Source organism: Theropithecus gelada, chromosome 5, assembly GCF_003255815.1.
Source record: "Theropithecus gelada isolate Dixy chromosome 5, Tgel_1.0, whole genome shotgun sequence".
Lineage (NCBI taxonomy): Eukaryota > Metazoa > Chordata > Mammalia > Primates > Cercopithecidae > Theropithecus > Theropithecus gelada.
This window is the reverse complement of record NC_037672.1, coordinates 3,187,809-3,206,152: the sequence shown is the minus strand read 5'-3', so window position 1 is coordinate 3,206,152 and position 18,344 is coordinate 3,187,809. Positions and strand designations below refer to the sequence as shown.

General features: G+C 41.2%; 1 protein-coding gene across 1 annotated transcript in view; it reads right to left on the bottom strand.

The window, feature by feature from the left end:
* The window catches only part of HTT (huntingtin), a 165,105-nt gene that overhangs the window by 95,226 nt on the left and 51,535 nt on the right, over window positions 1-18,344 (bottom strand). Inside the window, exons 12-23 of the mRNA XM_025385370.1 lie at window positions 17,851-18,191; window positions 15,413-15,536; window positions 15,036-15,154; window positions 14,065-14,176; window positions 13,687-13,824; window positions 12,737-12,895; window positions 12,546-12,643; window positions 10,922-11,061; window positions 9,476-9,539; window positions 9,115-9,215; window positions 4,537-4,683; window positions 2,316-2,436 (exon numbers count right to left, since the gene is read on the bottom strand). Of these exons, the coding sequence (XP_025241155.1) occupies window positions 2,316-2,436; window positions 4,537-4,683; window positions 9,115-9,215; window positions 9,476-9,539; window positions 10,922-11,061; window positions 12,546-12,643; window positions 12,737-12,895; window positions 13,687-13,824; window positions 14,065-14,176; window positions 15,036-15,154; window positions 15,413-15,536; window positions 17,851-18,191 (1,664 nt within the window). The remainder of the gene's footprint in view (window positions 1-2,315; window positions 2,437-4,536; window positions 4,684-9,114; window positions 9,216-9,475; window positions 9,540-10,921; window positions 11,062-12,545; window positions 12,644-12,736; window positions 12,896-13,686; window positions 13,825-14,064; window positions 14,177-15,035; window positions 15,155-15,412; window positions 15,537-17,850; window positions 18,192-18,344) is intronic.

Here is an 18,344-nt window from a genome sequence, read left to right as displayed (position 1 = left end):
CTGTCCCACCATGGTACAACTTCCTACTTTAGACAACTCAAATACATGTTATCGGAATGGCAATTATATCCCAATGAAGAGAGACTCCTGTGCTGCCCACACCCTGAAATGCTGTCCCACCCTTCCGCCTCTCAACTGCCCCTGCACAACCTTAGGAGCAGAGCTCCAGCTGACCACATCATCTCCCTGACCAGCCTCCAGAGACCGTAAGGGCAGGAATCCTGTTTTTACATCCCAGGCCTACAACAGTGTCTGACACATGTCAGCCACAATAAAAATAAATAAGCAAAGTTTACAATATTTTGAACAAACCAAGGGAAGAACAAAAAAAAATAAGCAAAGTTTACAATATTTTGAACAAATCAAGGGAAGAACAAAAAAAAATAAGCAAAGTTTACAATATTTTGAACAAATCAAAGTTTACAATATTTTGAACAAATCAAAGTTTACAATATTTTGAACAAATCAAGAGAAGACCATACCGCAGACAGCCCAAACAATATTTAGTTTTCTATAACATGCAAGTATTTCTTTTGTCAAATAAAATAAAAAGGTTTGGCTGGGCGCAGCAGCTCACGCCTGTAATCCCAGCACTTTGGGAGGCCGAGGAGGGTAGATCACAAGGTCAGGAGTTCGAGGCCAGCCTGACCAACCTGGTGAAACCCCACCTCTACTAAAAATACAAAAATTAGCCAGGTGTGGTCCCCGGCACCTGTAATTCCAGCCACTCAGGAGGCTGGGGCTGGAGAATCGTTTGAACCCGGGAAGCAGAGGCTGCACTGAGCCAAGATCACGCCACTGCGTTCCAGCCTGGGCAACAGAGCGAGACTCTATCTCAAAAAATAATAATAAAAATAAAAAGGTTTAACCTGGTCACCAACAAATTAACATCACTTTTGTATATTATTTTTTCTGATGACAAAAGTTATACTTGCTCATTTTAGAAAATTTGAGAATACCTGAAAAATATAAAGAACACAAAAATCATCCACAATCCCAAAATTTATCTTGGTGATTATCTGCCAATGTGAGGAATGTATATATGTAAATATTATTTTTCTTAACTGAAATCCGACTATACCCCCTACTAGGTTTGTATTCTGCCTTTTTTCACTCAATATTACAATTCAGATTATATATCTCCACATTGTTAAAAATTCTCCAAAGCATCACACTATACACTAGCATATGTACATAATTTAATTGTTCTTGAATTCTTGGATATTATGGTTCTTTTCTAATGTCAGCAACATAAATTATTATTATAAAAATGTAAAGACAGGTGTGGTGGCTCACGCCTGTAATCCCAGCACTTTGGGTGACCAAGGCGGGTGGATCACCTGAGGTCAGGAGTTTGAGACCAGCCTGACCAACATGGAGAAACCCCATCTCTACTAAAAATACAAAATTAGCTGGGTGTGGTGGCACATGCCTGTAACCCCAGCTACTCGGGAGGCTGAGGCAGGAGAATCGCTTGAACCCGGGAGGCGGAGGTTGTGGTGAGCTGAGATTGTGCCATTGCACTCCAGCCTGGGCAACAAAAGCAAAACTCCGTCTCAAAAAATAAAAATAAATTTAAAAAGTAAATTATAAATATTTTTCCCTTAGTATATATTACCAGGTCACTGAGTTAATTATAATCGAGACATTTTAAACTTCTGATACATTACCAATGCAGGTGACAGTAGTTTTCTTTCTCTTTTTTTTTTTTGGAAACAAAGTCTCGCTCTGTTGCACAGGCTGGAGTGCAGTGGCTTGATCTCGGCTCACTGCAAGCTCTGCCTCCCACGTTCAAGCGATTCTCCTGCCTCGGCCTCCCGAGTAGCTGGGATTACAGGCACCCGCCACCACGCCCAGCTAATTTTTGTATTTTTAGTAGAGATGGGTTTCACCATGTTGGCCAGGCTGGTCTCGAACTCCTGACATCAAGTGAGCCCTGGGTTTCACCATGTTGGCCAGGCTGGTCTCGAACTCCTGACATCAAGTGAGCCCCCCACCTCGGCTTCCCAAAGTGCTGGGATTACAGGTGTGAGCCACCACGCCTGGCTTATTTTCATTTTTATGTCTTCCTAAATTGGCTGAATTTTTTTACTTTTGGCATGTATTACTTTAATAATCAGAAAAAAATAGTTATTTAAATTCCTGGAGTAAGCTAAGATCCTTTTCACAGAAACACAATTTCTTAGCAAGCCCCACAGATAAGTAAGAGCTCTAATACAAGCACCTCACCATAAGATGACCATAAAACTAACTGGCCATACAAGTCACGAAAAATTATTATAATTTCATTAAGACCAATCAAGAAAGAGACTTACAGTGAGTGCTCTCGTGGTTGATGTGATCAGTTCATGAGAAACTGCTGCAATAACTCTTGAAAGGTTATTTTCCATAGTGACATCTGTTATGCTTGGTAGTAGGTTATAGCCTCTGTATATTCTAATAAGAAAAATACAGAGACTTAAAATATACTATTAAAACATATCTTTTTAAAGATCAAATGGCATTTAAAAGTTTAAGATTAAAGATTAAAAGAAGTTAAGCAGTCTCAACTTTTAAGTGAAAGAGGGGCTGAAAATAAATTTTGATCATTATGCCATAACAATGGCTGAATTTATTCCCTCCCTTTCTCCCAGTCTGCCCCGAACACTTTCCCTGCAGCCACACTCCCCTTACAGCATTGCCTACTATCTCTAAGTTGAAATAAATGCTTCATGAAGTTACTCCTGCTTCCAAGAAAAAAAATTCCTTTCTCCACTTCTGAGCTCCCATGGCACTTTTCTGCATTCCCTTCATGGCACATGTAAATTTCTATCCCCCATTATAGTTATATTCAAACTCTAATTCCTTTAGAACACATGGAAAAAAGGCAAAAAATAAAAATAATACCCCAATGGTTTGAATAAAGCCAATCTGATTTTGTATCCCTCACAGTGTCTTGTCCACAGAGACGCTCAACGAAACTTAAGGAGATTATGATTTTCAGTTAACACACGAATGCTAACAGAATAGGTAGCTAAGCAGCACACTCTGCTACACAATTGGGAATCGTATCTATCACGCAAGTCCCAATTAAGCACTGTTGAATTGTGAAGAGGCCTGCTGAAGTTTGGAACTGGGAAGCTTTTCAAAGTAGTAGTAACCAATTTTAATGATATCTCAGTTGGCATCTATTAATAAATATTCATCTTCTGAAATGACATTAAGAAGCAACTATTTATTCTAAGCCTATCAAATTCCTGATAATCAAATACTCTTTCACTGTTTCTGCTTATCTTAAAGGAGTATTTGTCCTGAATCTTTTCAAAGAGAGAAAATGCCAGTTCTGAGTTTAAACAAAGGAATTATCTGAAGGGGAAATACTAAGGTGTCCAAAGAAAATGTTTCCGTGTGTTTTTGTTGTTGTTGTTTTGTGGCTTTTTTTTTTTTTTTTTTGAGACACAGTCTCACTCTGTAGCCCAAGCTGGAGTGCAATGGCACTATCTTGGCTCACTGCAACCTCTGCCTCCAGGGCTCAAGTGATTCTCATCCCCCAGCTTCCCAAGTAGCTGGGATTACAGGTGCCCACCACCACGCCCGGCTAATTTTTTATATTTTAGTAGAGGCAGGTTTTGCCATGTTGCCCAGGGTGGTCTTGAACTCTTGAACTCAGGCAACCTGCCCGCCTGGGCCTCCCAAAGTGCTAGGATTACAGGTGTGAGCCACCACGCCCGACCTTCCATGTGTTTTTTAAAGCAGTCTTTACATGAAAAAAAGATGTTATGTATTCAGGAATTATGACTTTGAAATGTGATAAGCTGAGTTCCTAATTCAGAAAAAAAGCATCAAGTGATCATTTAAGCTTAGAAGTCATCTAGTCCAAGTTCTGTAAAATACTGTTACTCAGCAGAAAAAGAGTATCATATAAAGCCAATTTTTAAAATAACATTTAAAAGACAAAATTGAAAAGCACAAGTCTTATCCTTCTGCAATCTCCTTTGCAAGCTAGAATTCTGAAGATTATAGCTTCATTAAAGCACTCTGTCCTACTCACCTAAGAATCAGGTAAGCATGGGATATATGTGGCCATTTGACGCTATATTCAAAAGCTCCACAACAAATGTGAAGGAGAATCATTGCAAATCACAGAACTAGTGGATAGCCCTAAATAACACTGACTTTAATAGCCCACTCACCTACAAATCAACAGGCATGATAGAATACAATCCTCTTTAAAGGTAACACAACTAAAGTGAAAATTTTTTAACAGATAATATGTAAGTGTCACACACAAAAATATAACTGTCAGCACATGAAATGTAATAAACGATTAAAAGATTTACAGTGTCACAGCTGTGTGATTGTGGCAGGGCTTAAATACAGAGGTGGTGTGGTCAATCCTCAGAATGACAATATCCTACCAAAGGAATGACCTACACTCAAACATCCTGAGCTAAAGCTTTTTTCTAGAAAATAAAATGTTTTCAATTAAAGCCTAAAGAAAGGCATCAGGAAAGGGCATTTTCCCGACAATGTGAGGACGCCACCGGGTCAGCATACCTGGTTATTGTGCTGACGGAGAAATGAGATGGAGGCTGCGTCTCATGCATGAGAAGTTTCAGGTAAACACTGCTTTGATCTCTTGCCACGGCCACTACTGGGTCAGCTTGTCCTTGGTCACATTTATAAAACAGCTTTGGGACAAGCCTAACACAAAAGTAAGGTTAATTTGCTTAAGAAAGTAGATGAAACTCACCTGTGATAGGCCACCCTCCCTGCAGGTGGCTAAGCCAACACCTCTGGTTACCAGCAAACACCACTTCTCGCCCCCTTTCTCAGGTAGCATTCTTCAAGCACGTGACAGCATCGTCTCCAATTTCAGGGTCACTCTCTGATGCACCCACTCTGACATAACTGGGTGCTGTATTTTCTTTTTTCTTTTTTTGAGACAGACTCTCACTCTGTTGCCCAGGCTGGAGTGCAGTGGCACAATCTTGGCTCACTGCAACCTCTGCCATCCAGGTTCAAGTGATTCTCCTGTCTCAGCCTCCTGAGTAGCGGGATTACAGGTGCCTGCCAACGCACCTGGCTAATTTTTGTAGTTTTAGTAGAGACGGGGTTTCACCACCTTGGCCAGGCTGGTCTTGAACTCTTGAACTCCTGACTTCATGATCCACCTGCCTCAGCCTCCCAAAGTGCTGGGATTACAGGCATGAGCCCCCGTGCCCCGCCAGGTGCTGTACTTTCTTTTGTCTGTCATAAAATTAAGTCCCTTTTTATTCACACTATTAAATGCTTTAATTAAAAACCAACTTTGAAAGTTCTCTTTCTAAACCTTTTAATCAACATCAACAAGTGCTGAACATCTGTCCACAGAGTACTGAGCACGGAGCAGGTCTGAGTGCCAGTTGCATCCCTTAGGCACTTTTGCAATTCTGTCTGCAAAATTGTCCCAAACACTCCCAGATGGCAAAGCTTAAGCTGAGATTCCTAACAAATCTAAACTGAATTCAAATGCAGAACATGGGTAACATTTTCTTACAAAAACAAAAGGGCTTATATCTGCCATCATTACTCAGTAATACTTTTAGAAACAATCAACTATTTTATCATATTGGTCTGCAAACCGCAATATCTTTAATTAAAGTCTTTTTCCTCATGGAGACTTGATCATGAGTACAATTTTTTCTGGAATATAAGAAGTAACTATTGGCTGGGTAGGGTGGCTCACGCCTATAATCCCAGCACTTTGGGAAGCCGAGACAGGGGAACCGCTTGAGACCAGGAGTTCAAGACCAGCCTGGCCAACATGGCGAAACCCCATCTCTACTAAAGATATAAAAATTGGCCGGGCATGGTGGTACATTCCTGTAATCCCAGCTACTTGGGGGGCTGAGGCAGGAAAATCGCTTGAACCCAGGAGGCAATAGTTGCAATGAGCCAAGATTCCACCACTGCACTCCAGCCTGGGTGACAGAGCGAGACTCTGTCACCACAAACAAACAAATAAAAAGAAGTTGCGGCCGGGCGCGGTGGCTCAAGCCTGTAATCCCAGCACTTTGGGAGGCCGAGACGGGTGGATCACGAGGTCAGGAGATCGAGACCATCCTGGCTAACACGGTGAAACCCCGTCTCTACTAAAAAATACAAAAACTAGCCGGGCGAGGTGGCGGCGCCTGTAGTCCCAGCTACTCGGGAGGCTGAGGCAGGAGAATGGCGTGAATCCAGGAGGCGGAGCTTCCAGTGAGCTGAGATCTGGCCACTGCACTCCAGCCTGGGCAACAGAGCGAGACTCCATCTCAAAAAAAAAAATAAAAATAAAAATAAAAATAAAAAAATAAAAAGAAGTTGCTATCATTTGCAGAAAATGATAAAGCTGCAAAATTTCTGAACAGGCAAGTCATACGAACCTTTAAGTAAATGAAAAGTGTGTCTCACAAGTAATCAAAGAAATGCAAATTACAATGATGAAAACGAAAAAGAATATGCACCAAAATGTAATTTTGGTTTTCTTTCAGTAGTTTCATTATAAAGATTATTTCCTTTTTTATATTTTCCTTAAATTTTGTTCCTTTAACATGTATTACTTTCAAAAGAAGGTAAGTTATTTTAAAAAGAAATATCAGCCGGGTGTGGTAGCTCACGCCTGTAATTCCAGCACTTTGGAAGGCCAAGGCAGGTAGATCACTTGAGGTCAGGAGTTTGAGACCAGTCTGGCCAACATGGTGAAACCCCATCTCTACCAAAAAATACAAAAATTAGCTGGCAGTAGTGGCTCTCCCCTGTAATTCCAGCTTCTTGGGAGGCTGAGGTGGGAGAATCACTTGAACCTGGGAGGCAGAGACTGCAGTAAGCTAGATGCAGTCCAGTCTGGGCATCATAGAGTGAGACCCTATCTCAAAAAAAAATAAAAAATATAGAGAAGTATCAACTTCTGCCCAAAAAACTGATATATATTTAACTTTTTTTGAAATATTTGTATTGGTGAGAAGAATCAGGCACAATCACATTCTGGTAGTGGGAGTATACTTTGGTATGTTTCTGCAGTATGTTCTCAGAAGTGGGAGCTGGGCTGTGAGTACGCAAGGGCATACAGAGTGGTATAATGCACATTGGAGACTCACAAGGCGGGAGGCTGGGAGGAAGGTGAGGGACAGAAAACTACATATTGGGTACAAGATACACTACTTGGGTGACAAGTGTACTAAAATCTCAGACTTCACCATGCAACCAAAATTCAGCCATGTAACCAAAAACCACTTGTACCCCAAAAACTACTGAAATTTTTCTTAAAATGTGTATATGCAGAAAGAAAGAAAGAAAGAAAGAAAGAAAGAAAGAAAGAAAGAAAGAAAGAAAGAAAGAAAGAAAGAAAGAAAGAAAGAAAGAGAAAGACAAGAAAGAAAGGACAAACGATGGTATGTTTCTGAAGAGCAGTTTCACAGTAAGTACCAAAAATTATTTAAAAATCCACTTCTAGGTTATCCACTCAAGAGAAATGAAAACATGCCTATACAAATCTTGTAGGCAAATGTTCACAGTACCATAATTCATAAATTGGCCAAAACATGAACTCAATAATATCCATCTGATGGATAAATAAAATATGGTATTATTCATATAATACTCTCACCAATAAAAATGAACAAACTACCGATACATGCTACAACAAGACCCAATCTCAAAATTAAGTAAAAGAAGCCAAATGCAAAAGTCCATTTATACTATGACCCAGTTCTATAAAATGTCCAGAAAATACAAATCTTTGTTTTCAGACAGAGTCTCTCTCTGCTGCCCAGGCTGGAATGCAGTGGCACAATCTCTGCTCACTGCCAACTTCGCCTCCCACGTTCAAGCAATTCTCCTGCCTCAGCCTCCCAAGTAGCTGGGATTACAGATGCCCGCCACCACACCCGACTAATTTTTGTATTGTTAGTACAGACAGGGTTTCACCATGTTGGCCAGGCTGGTCTTGAACTCCTGACCTCAAGAGATCCACCCACCTTGGCCTCCCAAAGTGCTAGGAGTAAAGGCGTGAGCCACCATGCCTGACGAAAACACAAATCTTAAGGGACAGAAAATAGATGAGTGGCTGCCTAGGAGTGGGGGCGGGAACCGGAGGTTACTGCAATGGGCCCAAGGACCTTTGGGGTGATAGAAATGTGATAAAATTGAAGTTTACTATACACTCAAAACGAGTAGGTTTCAAGAAATGTAAATTATACCGCCATAAAGCTATTAGAAAATTTGTTTTAAATTCAAAGCCTGGCCAGGCATGGTGGTTCACACCTGTAATCCCAGCACTTTGGGAGGCCGAGGCAGGTGGATTATGGGGTCAGGAGTTTGAGACCAGCCTGGCCAATCTGGTGAAACCCTGTCTCTACTAAAAATACAAAAATTAGCTGGGTGTGGTGGTGTGCACCTGTAATCCCGGCTACTCGGGGGGCTGAGGCAGGAGAATAGCTTGGGAGGCGGAAGTTGCAGTGAGCCGAGATCGCGCTTAGGCAAACGAACAAGACTCTGTCTCAAAAAAAAAAAAAAAAAAAAAAAAATTCAAAGCCTGGGCTGCTAATTCAACTTCCAAGAATTCTCGGAAAAAGAAAATTATACACAAACATTTATGTACAATAGTTAATTGCCAAAAAAAATTTATGTAAAATTTTATCACAATCACATAGTAAAACAATGACCCATAACTAAAATTACTGTTTCATAACAGAAAAATGCTAATAAAATATTTAGTGAAAATTAGGTTACACAATTGCATGTAATTTTGACCCCATTTTGAATAAGAAACTCATAAAAAGTATACAGCAAAATATTAACAGCGATTACTTCCAGGTGGTAGCAGAATTGAAGGTGATTTTTTTTCTTCTTAGTGCTATTCTCTATAGTCCAAATTTTTACAATGAAAATGCATTACTTTTTACAATGGATGGTTAGTATTTTGTTTTTCTAATTATAATTTTAGACTTTTTTGGATTTTTTTTTCTTGATAGTTTAAGAACAGAATAGCTGAAATGAGCTCAGATTCAGGAATACTGCTCTACATCCTTTGAATTCTTCCCTCTCTTTCCATGCTCATACCTTTTAGTACTTCAACCAAAAAAGTAAAAGAGATAAAATACTGGTAAATACCTAATTAATGATGCTGCAGCAACATGTCGCACCCTGGGGTCTTCATCTCCAAGCAAATGGATGACAACATTATTGAGCACTCGTTCTTGCAGCTTTAAAAGCTTTAGAGAGAAGGATAATAAAAATAAACATAATCTTGTATTTGACTAAATTTTAGGTAAGATATTTTGGAAAGCTAGTGAGAAAGAACTCAACATTGCTGGACTTAAATCCATATGACACACTTATAACTTTCATGATATAAACTGTGAAATAAACAGATCTAAAATACGATGAATGCATTTAGAGAAATTCCACAAGGAAAGCCTCACTTTCACCTCCTTGAAAGTAAAACAGCATCTCACAAAAATAAGCCGCTTACCCCTGTATAATGATGAGCCCCTCTGTGTAAGTTTTCTGCTTTTGCCTCCAAAAAGCTCACCAGCCTAACAAAAGAGCACATTTAACAATGAAATCATTTAGTTACTCAGTAAACACTTTCCGCCAGCTTGCTTCAGAGCAGGCTCAGTCAGGCGCCCTGGAAGGCCCTTGGGCAGCACTTACTCAAGACAACAGAAAAGGCCGATGGCTTTAAACAAATAGAGGTGGCATTCCTCTCACAACTCCAGACTCAATAAGATAGCACTCAGTAAACTGTTTTTCTTTTTCTTCAGAATAAATACTATTTCAAAACACTCTGTAAGTCCCGTACAGAACTGGCTCAAACCACAGACGGGGCGAGCTGGTCCCTCCATAACCTGCTATCTTGCTGCCCACTCACGCATGCTCAGCGCCCCTATCTGTGGGTGGAGCCGAGAACAGTCCCAGATTTATAAACATTCTAAGGATTAAATAAAATAACCCACAAGGGCTCTATAAAAGGTGGCTTGGGGGGAAAAACAAAAACAAAAAAAAAAACACCTGAATTATAAAAATTTCCCTTCTAAAATAAAGTACTGACAGAAAACTTCTCCTGCCAAAACTTTACTCTTAGAAAATGAAAGTTCCAACACAGCTCATGTTTTTTGTTTTTTTTTTTTGAGACGGAGTCTCGCTCTGTCGCCAGGCTGAAGTGCAATGGCCACGATCTTGGCTCACTGCAACCACAGCTCACATTTTTTAATTGCAACAAAATATAAACCAGCTGTCTTACCTAGGTTCAGTATAATGATGAGTATATTCTATTTAAACAAGCAGAATTAACATAAGCTACATTTTTTAAAAAGTTTAAGACAAAGATGAAAAATTCTAAGCTCTTTTATTCTTACTATCCAGAACACTTAAATGACTAGGACTATCCAAAAACAAAAAACTACTCTTCTATTTATCTTTTAAAATTCTAGGCCAGGTACAGTGGCTCATGCCTGTAATCCCAGCACTTTGGGAGGCCAAGATTGGAGGATCAATCGAGCTCAGGAGTTTGAGACCAGCCTGGGCAACATAGCAAGACCCCATTTCTACAAAAAATAAAATATTAGCCAGTGTGATGGCACACACCTATTGTCCTAGCTAACCGGGAGGCTGAGGCAGGAGGACCACTCGAGTCCTGGAGTTCAAAGCTGCAGTGAGCTATGACTGTGCTACTGCATCCAAGCCTGGGCAACAGAGCAAGATCATGTCTCTAAATAAATAATAAAATAAAATAAAATCCACGCATAGGGCAAAGTTCAGCAAAAAGCCACTGGGAGGAGAAAATCACTGTCATCTACCTAAACCACTCAGATTTCTGATGGGCAGGGTACTTGATAACATCATTCCTTATACCAAGTGACCCCAGGACTTTCAATTGAGCTTAGTTCATGAAATCTAATGGACATGACTCACTTACCTGAAGTCAATCTCCGCAAGGGTTTCCAGAAGCTCTGTCCTCACCAGCCAATAGGAACTGTTCCTCAGAGTCAGCACGTCGATGATCAGCTGCAGTCCTAACTCACTGTAGCTGCTGCTGCAGAGACTCATGACACAATGCTGGAACACAAGGTCCGAGGCAAGAGGGCAGTAGGTTAGTCCCACTCAGTAACCGCGTCTTGACGGTTTGAGAACTGTCAGTCTTCAACACACAACGTTCTGGGTTTAACTGCAACCAGGATGTTGCACTTTTCCCACACCTCTCAAGAACATTGATGGTATATATTTTATCTCAGTAAATACAAGCTTAAAAGTGAATATGTCCCTTTCACATAACTGGTTCTTTCTTTCTTCCATTTCTGCTTATGTCATGGTTTCAATTCTCAAACGGCAACTTCACAAACATTGATCAGTTACAAAGGGGCCTGCCGCACAGCTCCAACACCACTTCTAAATAAATCGCAGACCCAGGGTAGGAACGAGGGACCTACACCAAGGACCACCCCACTATATCACTATGTACTCCAAGGCACGGGAGAACAGAACAGGCCCCTACTGCTGTACCCCTCCCCTGCAGCCTCAGGCACCCAGGGGCACCATCACATGCATGGCTGACACATAGACCCCCAGCTAGCCACGAGACTGAGCTGTTAGCACGCTTCCTTCTGCTCAAGACAGACACAACTGACTGAAACAAAACCTGGAAACTAGGGAAAAATTACTGTCAGGCATGACATTTTAAAAGCGGGAGGTATCGCACAAATTTGACAATTCTAAGTTTTTTGCTTTGATTTTTACTAGTTAATTTTGACTCTTGTTGACTGGCCAGTTGTGACTTACGAGCCAGCTGGTATGGAAAGGTTCAACATGCTATCACTTAAAGAATTGGGGCCATTCCACTTCATACAAACACAGAGGTTGAGTAAATAATCCCTAAGGCTCACTTTAACTCTTACTACACTATGGGCCTAACACAGTGGTTTTTGGGGTTTTTTTTAATTCAACGGATTATTATTACTATTATTTTTGAGACAGTCTCACTCCGTTGCCCAGGCTAGAGGGCAGTGATGCAGCCACGCCTCACTGCAGCCTTCATCTCCGGGGCTCAAGTAATCCCCCCACCTCAGCCTCCCGAGTAGCTGAGACTACAGATATGCACCACCACGCCCAATTAATTTTTTTTTTCTTTTTAATTTTCTGTAGAGACAGGATCAACCATGTTGCCCATAGTCTTGAACTCCTGGGCTCAAGCAATCCTTCCACCTTGGCCTCCCAAAGTGCTCAGTTTACAGGCATGAGTCACCGTGCCCAGCATATTCAACAGACTTTACATGTAATGATAGGTTATTTCTAAATATATCCTTTAGGAAGAAGTCTATTTCAAACAAATATTCTGAGAATTAAAACTTAAACTGAAGTTTATGAAGCATTAACTTTACTGGCAATGTTTTCTTTCTAAAGCTAAGAGATGGATACATGGTGGATATTACTGGTTACAGCTTTAGAGTGTATGGAAATATTTCCTATTAAGCTCCAATTTTAATTGTAGCAATGATAAAATGTCCACTAAGTGAAGAAATGGTTCCACAGAAGATTATGCTCACCCTCACAGCTGTACAAGCCAGCTTGCAAGTAACAGAAGACTCATCCTTCAGTGTTTTCCGCAGCAAAGGAATGCAATCCGCCAAAGAAAATGTATTTCCTAACCAGAAGAACAAAAAACAAACATCATCATGTAAACTTAAACCTTAGTAAGGATATCTAGAAAAAACACAGCTGAAAAACTGGCTATTACCTGTCAGGGTTCTAATGGTGCCCATCCAATCTCCCACGTGGAAGCGGGACCTGCTGAGGATGGAGCAGATGAGGGTCCCACAGAGAATGGCAGTGGCTCCTCGAACCTGTGGGTCTCCATGATCGATGTAGTTCAAGATATCTGAGACATATTGTTCCTCTGTGGAGATAAATTGCCCAGCCATGGAACAATTTCCTACTATCAACTTTCTAACTCAAAACAAAAGCTTAATTCTCAGGAAAGAGAAAAAGAGCATGTATGAAGAGAAGATCCAAATTCAGAAATGACTTCACTATAATAACCCTAAGTGATTAAAAAAAAAAAAAAGTTTCAGGATTTAAGGATTACAGATTCATCATATTGCCAATATGTCCTCAATACCACAGACTTTCTGGATTGTAATTCTAGGCTGTCAGACAGTAAATCTGATTAAAATTCCAGATTCCACTTAAAAAAAGATTAGAAAAAACCCTATATATAAACCCTTACCTCATATAAATTCAAAAACACAAGTGTACCCTCTCACCCAAAGAAAGAGAGCGAGCGACAAGGCTCCACAATAAGCATGGGCAGGGTGCAGACACGGGTCCACTGCTGCCTCAGCCAGTCCTGGTGCCCACTCACCCTGAGTGTGAATGCCTGGCCTGGCTGAGTGTGACTCAGCGCCACCGTGACCATGCACAATTTGTGCTTTAGGTTTAAATCCGATGCGTATATAAGTTGGCTCTTACGTGCTGAGGTTTCTATTTTTTTCCTCTACGGGTTTCATCTAAAGAGAAACCATGAAACAAAGAACTTCACTATTCATGTGTTTTCTGAAGAGCTACAACGCGGGTCAAATATCCCAAATAAACTCAAAACACCGCTCTAAAACTAAAATAGTCAATACTGAAATCGTTTTTACAATAATGATTAAATCTGAGAAAATAAGATGTGAACTTTTAACATACCAGGGTATTCTGTGGTGTCAAGAGGAACTTTATAGAGTTTGCTGAAGAAAGATTCTGGGTGGAGAGCCACAGCTGCTCCCACACAGCTGAGGGCCAGGGCCTTCACGCTGACCCTCACATCCCGGTCCGGAACCAGCACTGCAAAGAAATCACCCAAGCCACCTTCAGCCTCAAACAACAGATTGTTTTCAAATGAACAAAACCAGACCCAGTAACCTACCTGCTCCCATCATTTCCTCCCTTCCCCTTGGCTAGTGAAAACCAAACTCATACTCAGATTCTACTGCCTCTGCTACACACAATACATAAACGGGCACCAAGTTGACCTCTGAAACCTAGTTATTTCCTTCAACTCTGCACGTCCCCTTTTGTACTCACCATTTTTTCCCCCTGTTAGCAAAAACGAAGCAGATAAAAGGCGGACACAATGGACAAGAGGTGCAGAATCATCATCAGTGGACTGTCCGATGTCACCTTTGATGCGGCAAGGCTAGAAAGGAGACAGTGACACTTGTTTGTCTCATACTCAACCAATACATTCATGCATTAGTTCATTCAACAAATAGTCCTAGAGTAGCACTTACACTGGGTGCTGGGGATAAAGAGATGCCCTGGTCTGTGCTCATATGCACACCTGACCTCACAGAGACCATGGCCAAGCAGAAACAGACAAGTCAGAGGCAGCTGGACACAGGGTCCCAGGGCTGTGGCAGGGGATAAATGCAGCATGCAGGGAGGGTGGGCACAGTAAGAAGGCACCTGACACTAGGCATTCAGACAAGGCTGCTCTGGAAGCAAAGCATGAGTAGTCTTCTACAGGACAAGCAGAAGCTACTCAGGGAAAGGTAACAGCCTGGGGAAGCCCAAAGCTAAGACGAAGTGGGCCGGGTAGACAGGGAGATGCCAAAGGCTGTAATTCTGATTGCTGGGAGAAACTGTGAAACGCTATTCCTTGCCCTTGAGGAATTAAAAGTGAAGACAGTTACATTTACATGTAAAAAGGTAATATAAACAGAGACTTTTAAAACAGTTCAATAGAACCAAAACATGGTGCAAGGCCATACGCAGCCATCAAATGAATGGCCCAAGAAATCAGACAAGGAAACACTCAGTACAGAATAGATTTCTCTGGGGCACACTCTCAAAGGAGGCAGAACTCAGGCAATTCTTAACGCTGTCAGTAGCACCTGGAAAGGCGGAAAACAACAGGCCTGGGAAGAGCTGGTATTTAAAGGGGAAATTTAAAGGCCCAGGGATGGGAAAGCAATAAAGTAGATAGTAGCCAGCGCGATTTTAAATCCTCACACAAGCTCAGAAACACCAAGTTGTCTCAAGCCTATGTCCCTCACCTTGTTTTCTTGATCACCCGGTTCAGTAGCTTCATCTCTCAACACAAATTTATCAACGCTGCTGTCAGAAGGCTGCCTGCTGTGACTCATGTTTTTCAATAAATGTGCTTGTTGAAGGGCTTTAAAAACAGAGAAATCAAGATTAAGTGACAAATTTCCACTTAAAATACAATTATACATTTATGCTAAGATAACTCAAAAGCATAAGATTTAGATGAAGAAAAAGTATGATTATTCCTCAATTGGTCATTTTCATCAGCTATTCAGAACTCAGAAAACAATATCAAAGGATTTCTTCTTGATAGCAAAGATATAATTAAGATGTCCAGGGCTGAATACAAGACCACTTTGTAGCGCGTCACCTGTGGTCCACATACCCATGGAAGAGTTCCTGAAGGCCTCCGAGGCTTCATCAGGAAGAACACCTGTGGCTTCCTCATCTTCATCCTGGGGCTGTCCAATCTGCAGGCCCAAATACTGGTTGTCGGTACCGTCTAACACCTAAACAGTTCAAGGGGGGCTGTGAGAATTTTGAAGTGTGATCACCAAGAGACAAGCCCTCCAACATGGAAATGCAACAAAGAAAGAGCACATTTTACACACAGAACACAAATGTACTCATCTGTCATTTATTTCAATGCACAGAAATGTGTGCATGGAAACTGCTAAGAGCTTACTGATCACTCATTCCCACTACATTATGAAAAGCTCTATTAGCTCTAAAAACTCCAAAAAAATTCCAATGTGGACATTTCTTTTTAATATAAAAAAGAAAAAACCCATACAAAAATATTTGTCTTCACGAACAAATTTTACAGCAAGTTGGAAATATGAGGACAAAGCTTTTAGACAAAAATCTAACAATATAACAGGTTATCTCCTAAATTGCAAAGACTAAATCTACTAAATTTAGGGCATGGTATTTCATATGTTTAGCCATCAGCTTGGGGCATGATTCCACATCAGAAGTTGTTCCATGTCCACTTGAAATGTCCTGTGTAATTTACCTAAAAAAACTGAGCAATGGACTCTAAAACTACCAGCAAATTATTACCAAAATATTAGTTTGCTAACTATTATACTATTAAGTAAAACACTCAATGATATAAATGTTTTAAATTAAAATCAGAATGTAAAAGCAACTCCAATTCTGGGTATTTAGCCAAAAAAATGGAAAGCAGAGTCTCCAGGAGATATTTGTACACGCATGTTCATAACAGCACGATTCACAATAGCTAAAGCATGAAAGCAATACAAGTGTCCATGGACAGAGAAATGGAAAAGCAAAATGTGGCCTATCCATACAATGGAATAGCATTTGGCCTGAAACATTAGGAAGTTCTAACACAGGCTACAATATGCATGAGCTTTGCGGACATTATGCTAACTAAAACAAATACGGTGTGACTCCTAAAGTATATGAGAACCTAAAGTAGTCAAATTCAGAAGACAGAAAGAAGAATGGTGGTTGCCAGGGACTTGGCGGGGAAGGAGGAATAGAGAGTTCAATGGGAACAGAGCTTCAGTGTCACATGATCAAAAGGTTACACAGATGGGTGGAGCGATGATTCCATGACATTATTTAATTATTTATTCCAGCAAGCTGTATACGTAAAAAATGGTTAAGAAGGTAGATTTTATGTTACACATATTTAACCACAGTTTTTAAAACTGAAAATAAAATGGAGTATAAAACAACATAGACTTGTACCAAACGTTATTAGACTATCCATGAGGGTTTCTTGTCCACTAACTCAGAGATGAGAGGTACTTACACCTATGCTGCTATAAAACGGGAAATGCTGTAAAAGTTTTTTGAAAAGTCAAAAGTTCTTAAAATAATGCACAGTATTAATCACATTTCATTAAGACCACAGATCTGTTTATAATAGGCTCCTTCAGGATTTTTAAAAATAATTATTTAACCAGGGCCTAAAAAGGCCTTAAAAAATGTAAAATGCACTCAATTTTAGCAGAGTTCACATAATCAACTATTCCAATTTTTTACCTCAGTGTTCAGTGGAAAAGACACTAAGCTGTTCCCTTCAGTGAAGGTATCAGATGAGGTCAAGCTCTCCACTAGTGAGCTAAGCTGTGCTATCATTAGGGGTATTAGACAAGAAGAGAACAAGCAGGAGGGTTCAGGTCTGGGTCTCCAGGGAAGAGCTCAAAAGATGGCAGACAGTAGGGTCGGGCATGGTAGCTCACAAATATAATCCCAATACTTTAGGAGGCCAAGATGGGTGGATCACTTGAGGTCAAGAGTTTGAGACCAGCCTGGCCAACATGGTGAAACCCCATCTCTACTAAAAATACAAAAATTAGCTGTGTGTGATGGTGCCCGCCTGTAATCCCAGCTACTCAGGAGGCTAAGGCAGGAGAATCGCGCAAGCCTGGGAGGCAGAAGTTGCAGTGAGCCGGGAACGTGCTACTGCACTTTATTTTTTTATTTTTATTTTTTTGAAACGGAGTCTCGCTCTGTCACCCAGGCTGGAGTGCAGTGTCACGATCTCGGCTCACTGCAACCTCCGCCTCCTGGGCTCAAGCAATTCTCCTGCCTCAGCCTCCCTAATGGCTAGGATTACAGGCATGTGCCACCACACCCAGCTAATTTTTGTATTTTTAGTAGAGACGGGGTTTCACCATGCTGGCCAGGCTGATCTCGAACTCCTGACCTCAAGTGATCCGCCCACCTCGGCCTCCCAAAGTGCTAGGATTACAGGCGTGAGCCACTGTGCCCGGCCTCCACTGCACTATAGAGTAAGACTCTGTCTCAAATAAAAAATAAAGATGGCAGGCCCCTCCGCACACTTACAATTTCAGAACTGTCTGAAGGGGTGACAGCTGAATCAGGCCCTTCGGTGGTGGTCTGGGAGCTGTCGCTGATGGGCGAGGAGGCCTGGGTCCCATCATTCAGGTCCATGGCAGGGTCAGATGGGACAGCGCTGACCTGGCTGGAGCTGTGGCTCAAGATATCCTCCTCATCCCCATCAGTGGCAGAGCTTGTCAAGTCACAGCTGGCCAGATCCACTGAGTCCGCCTGCAGCGTGTGCTGTGACCGTGGCTGCTCTGTGATGATGTCGTGACCTGTTGACCCTGGAGTGGAAACCCCTGAAGAAGTAGCCAGCTCTCCACTGATATCATCCTTCACTGAGGCTGAAGACAGAGAAACACTCATTTGTCAAATGGCGAGAGAAAACACTCAATATGGAATCAAAGGTTTGCAAAATAACAAAAAGTTCCACTGTCATCAAATGTTTCCATTTGATGGAATGTTTGATGAAATGTTTCCAAATGTCATCACTGCAT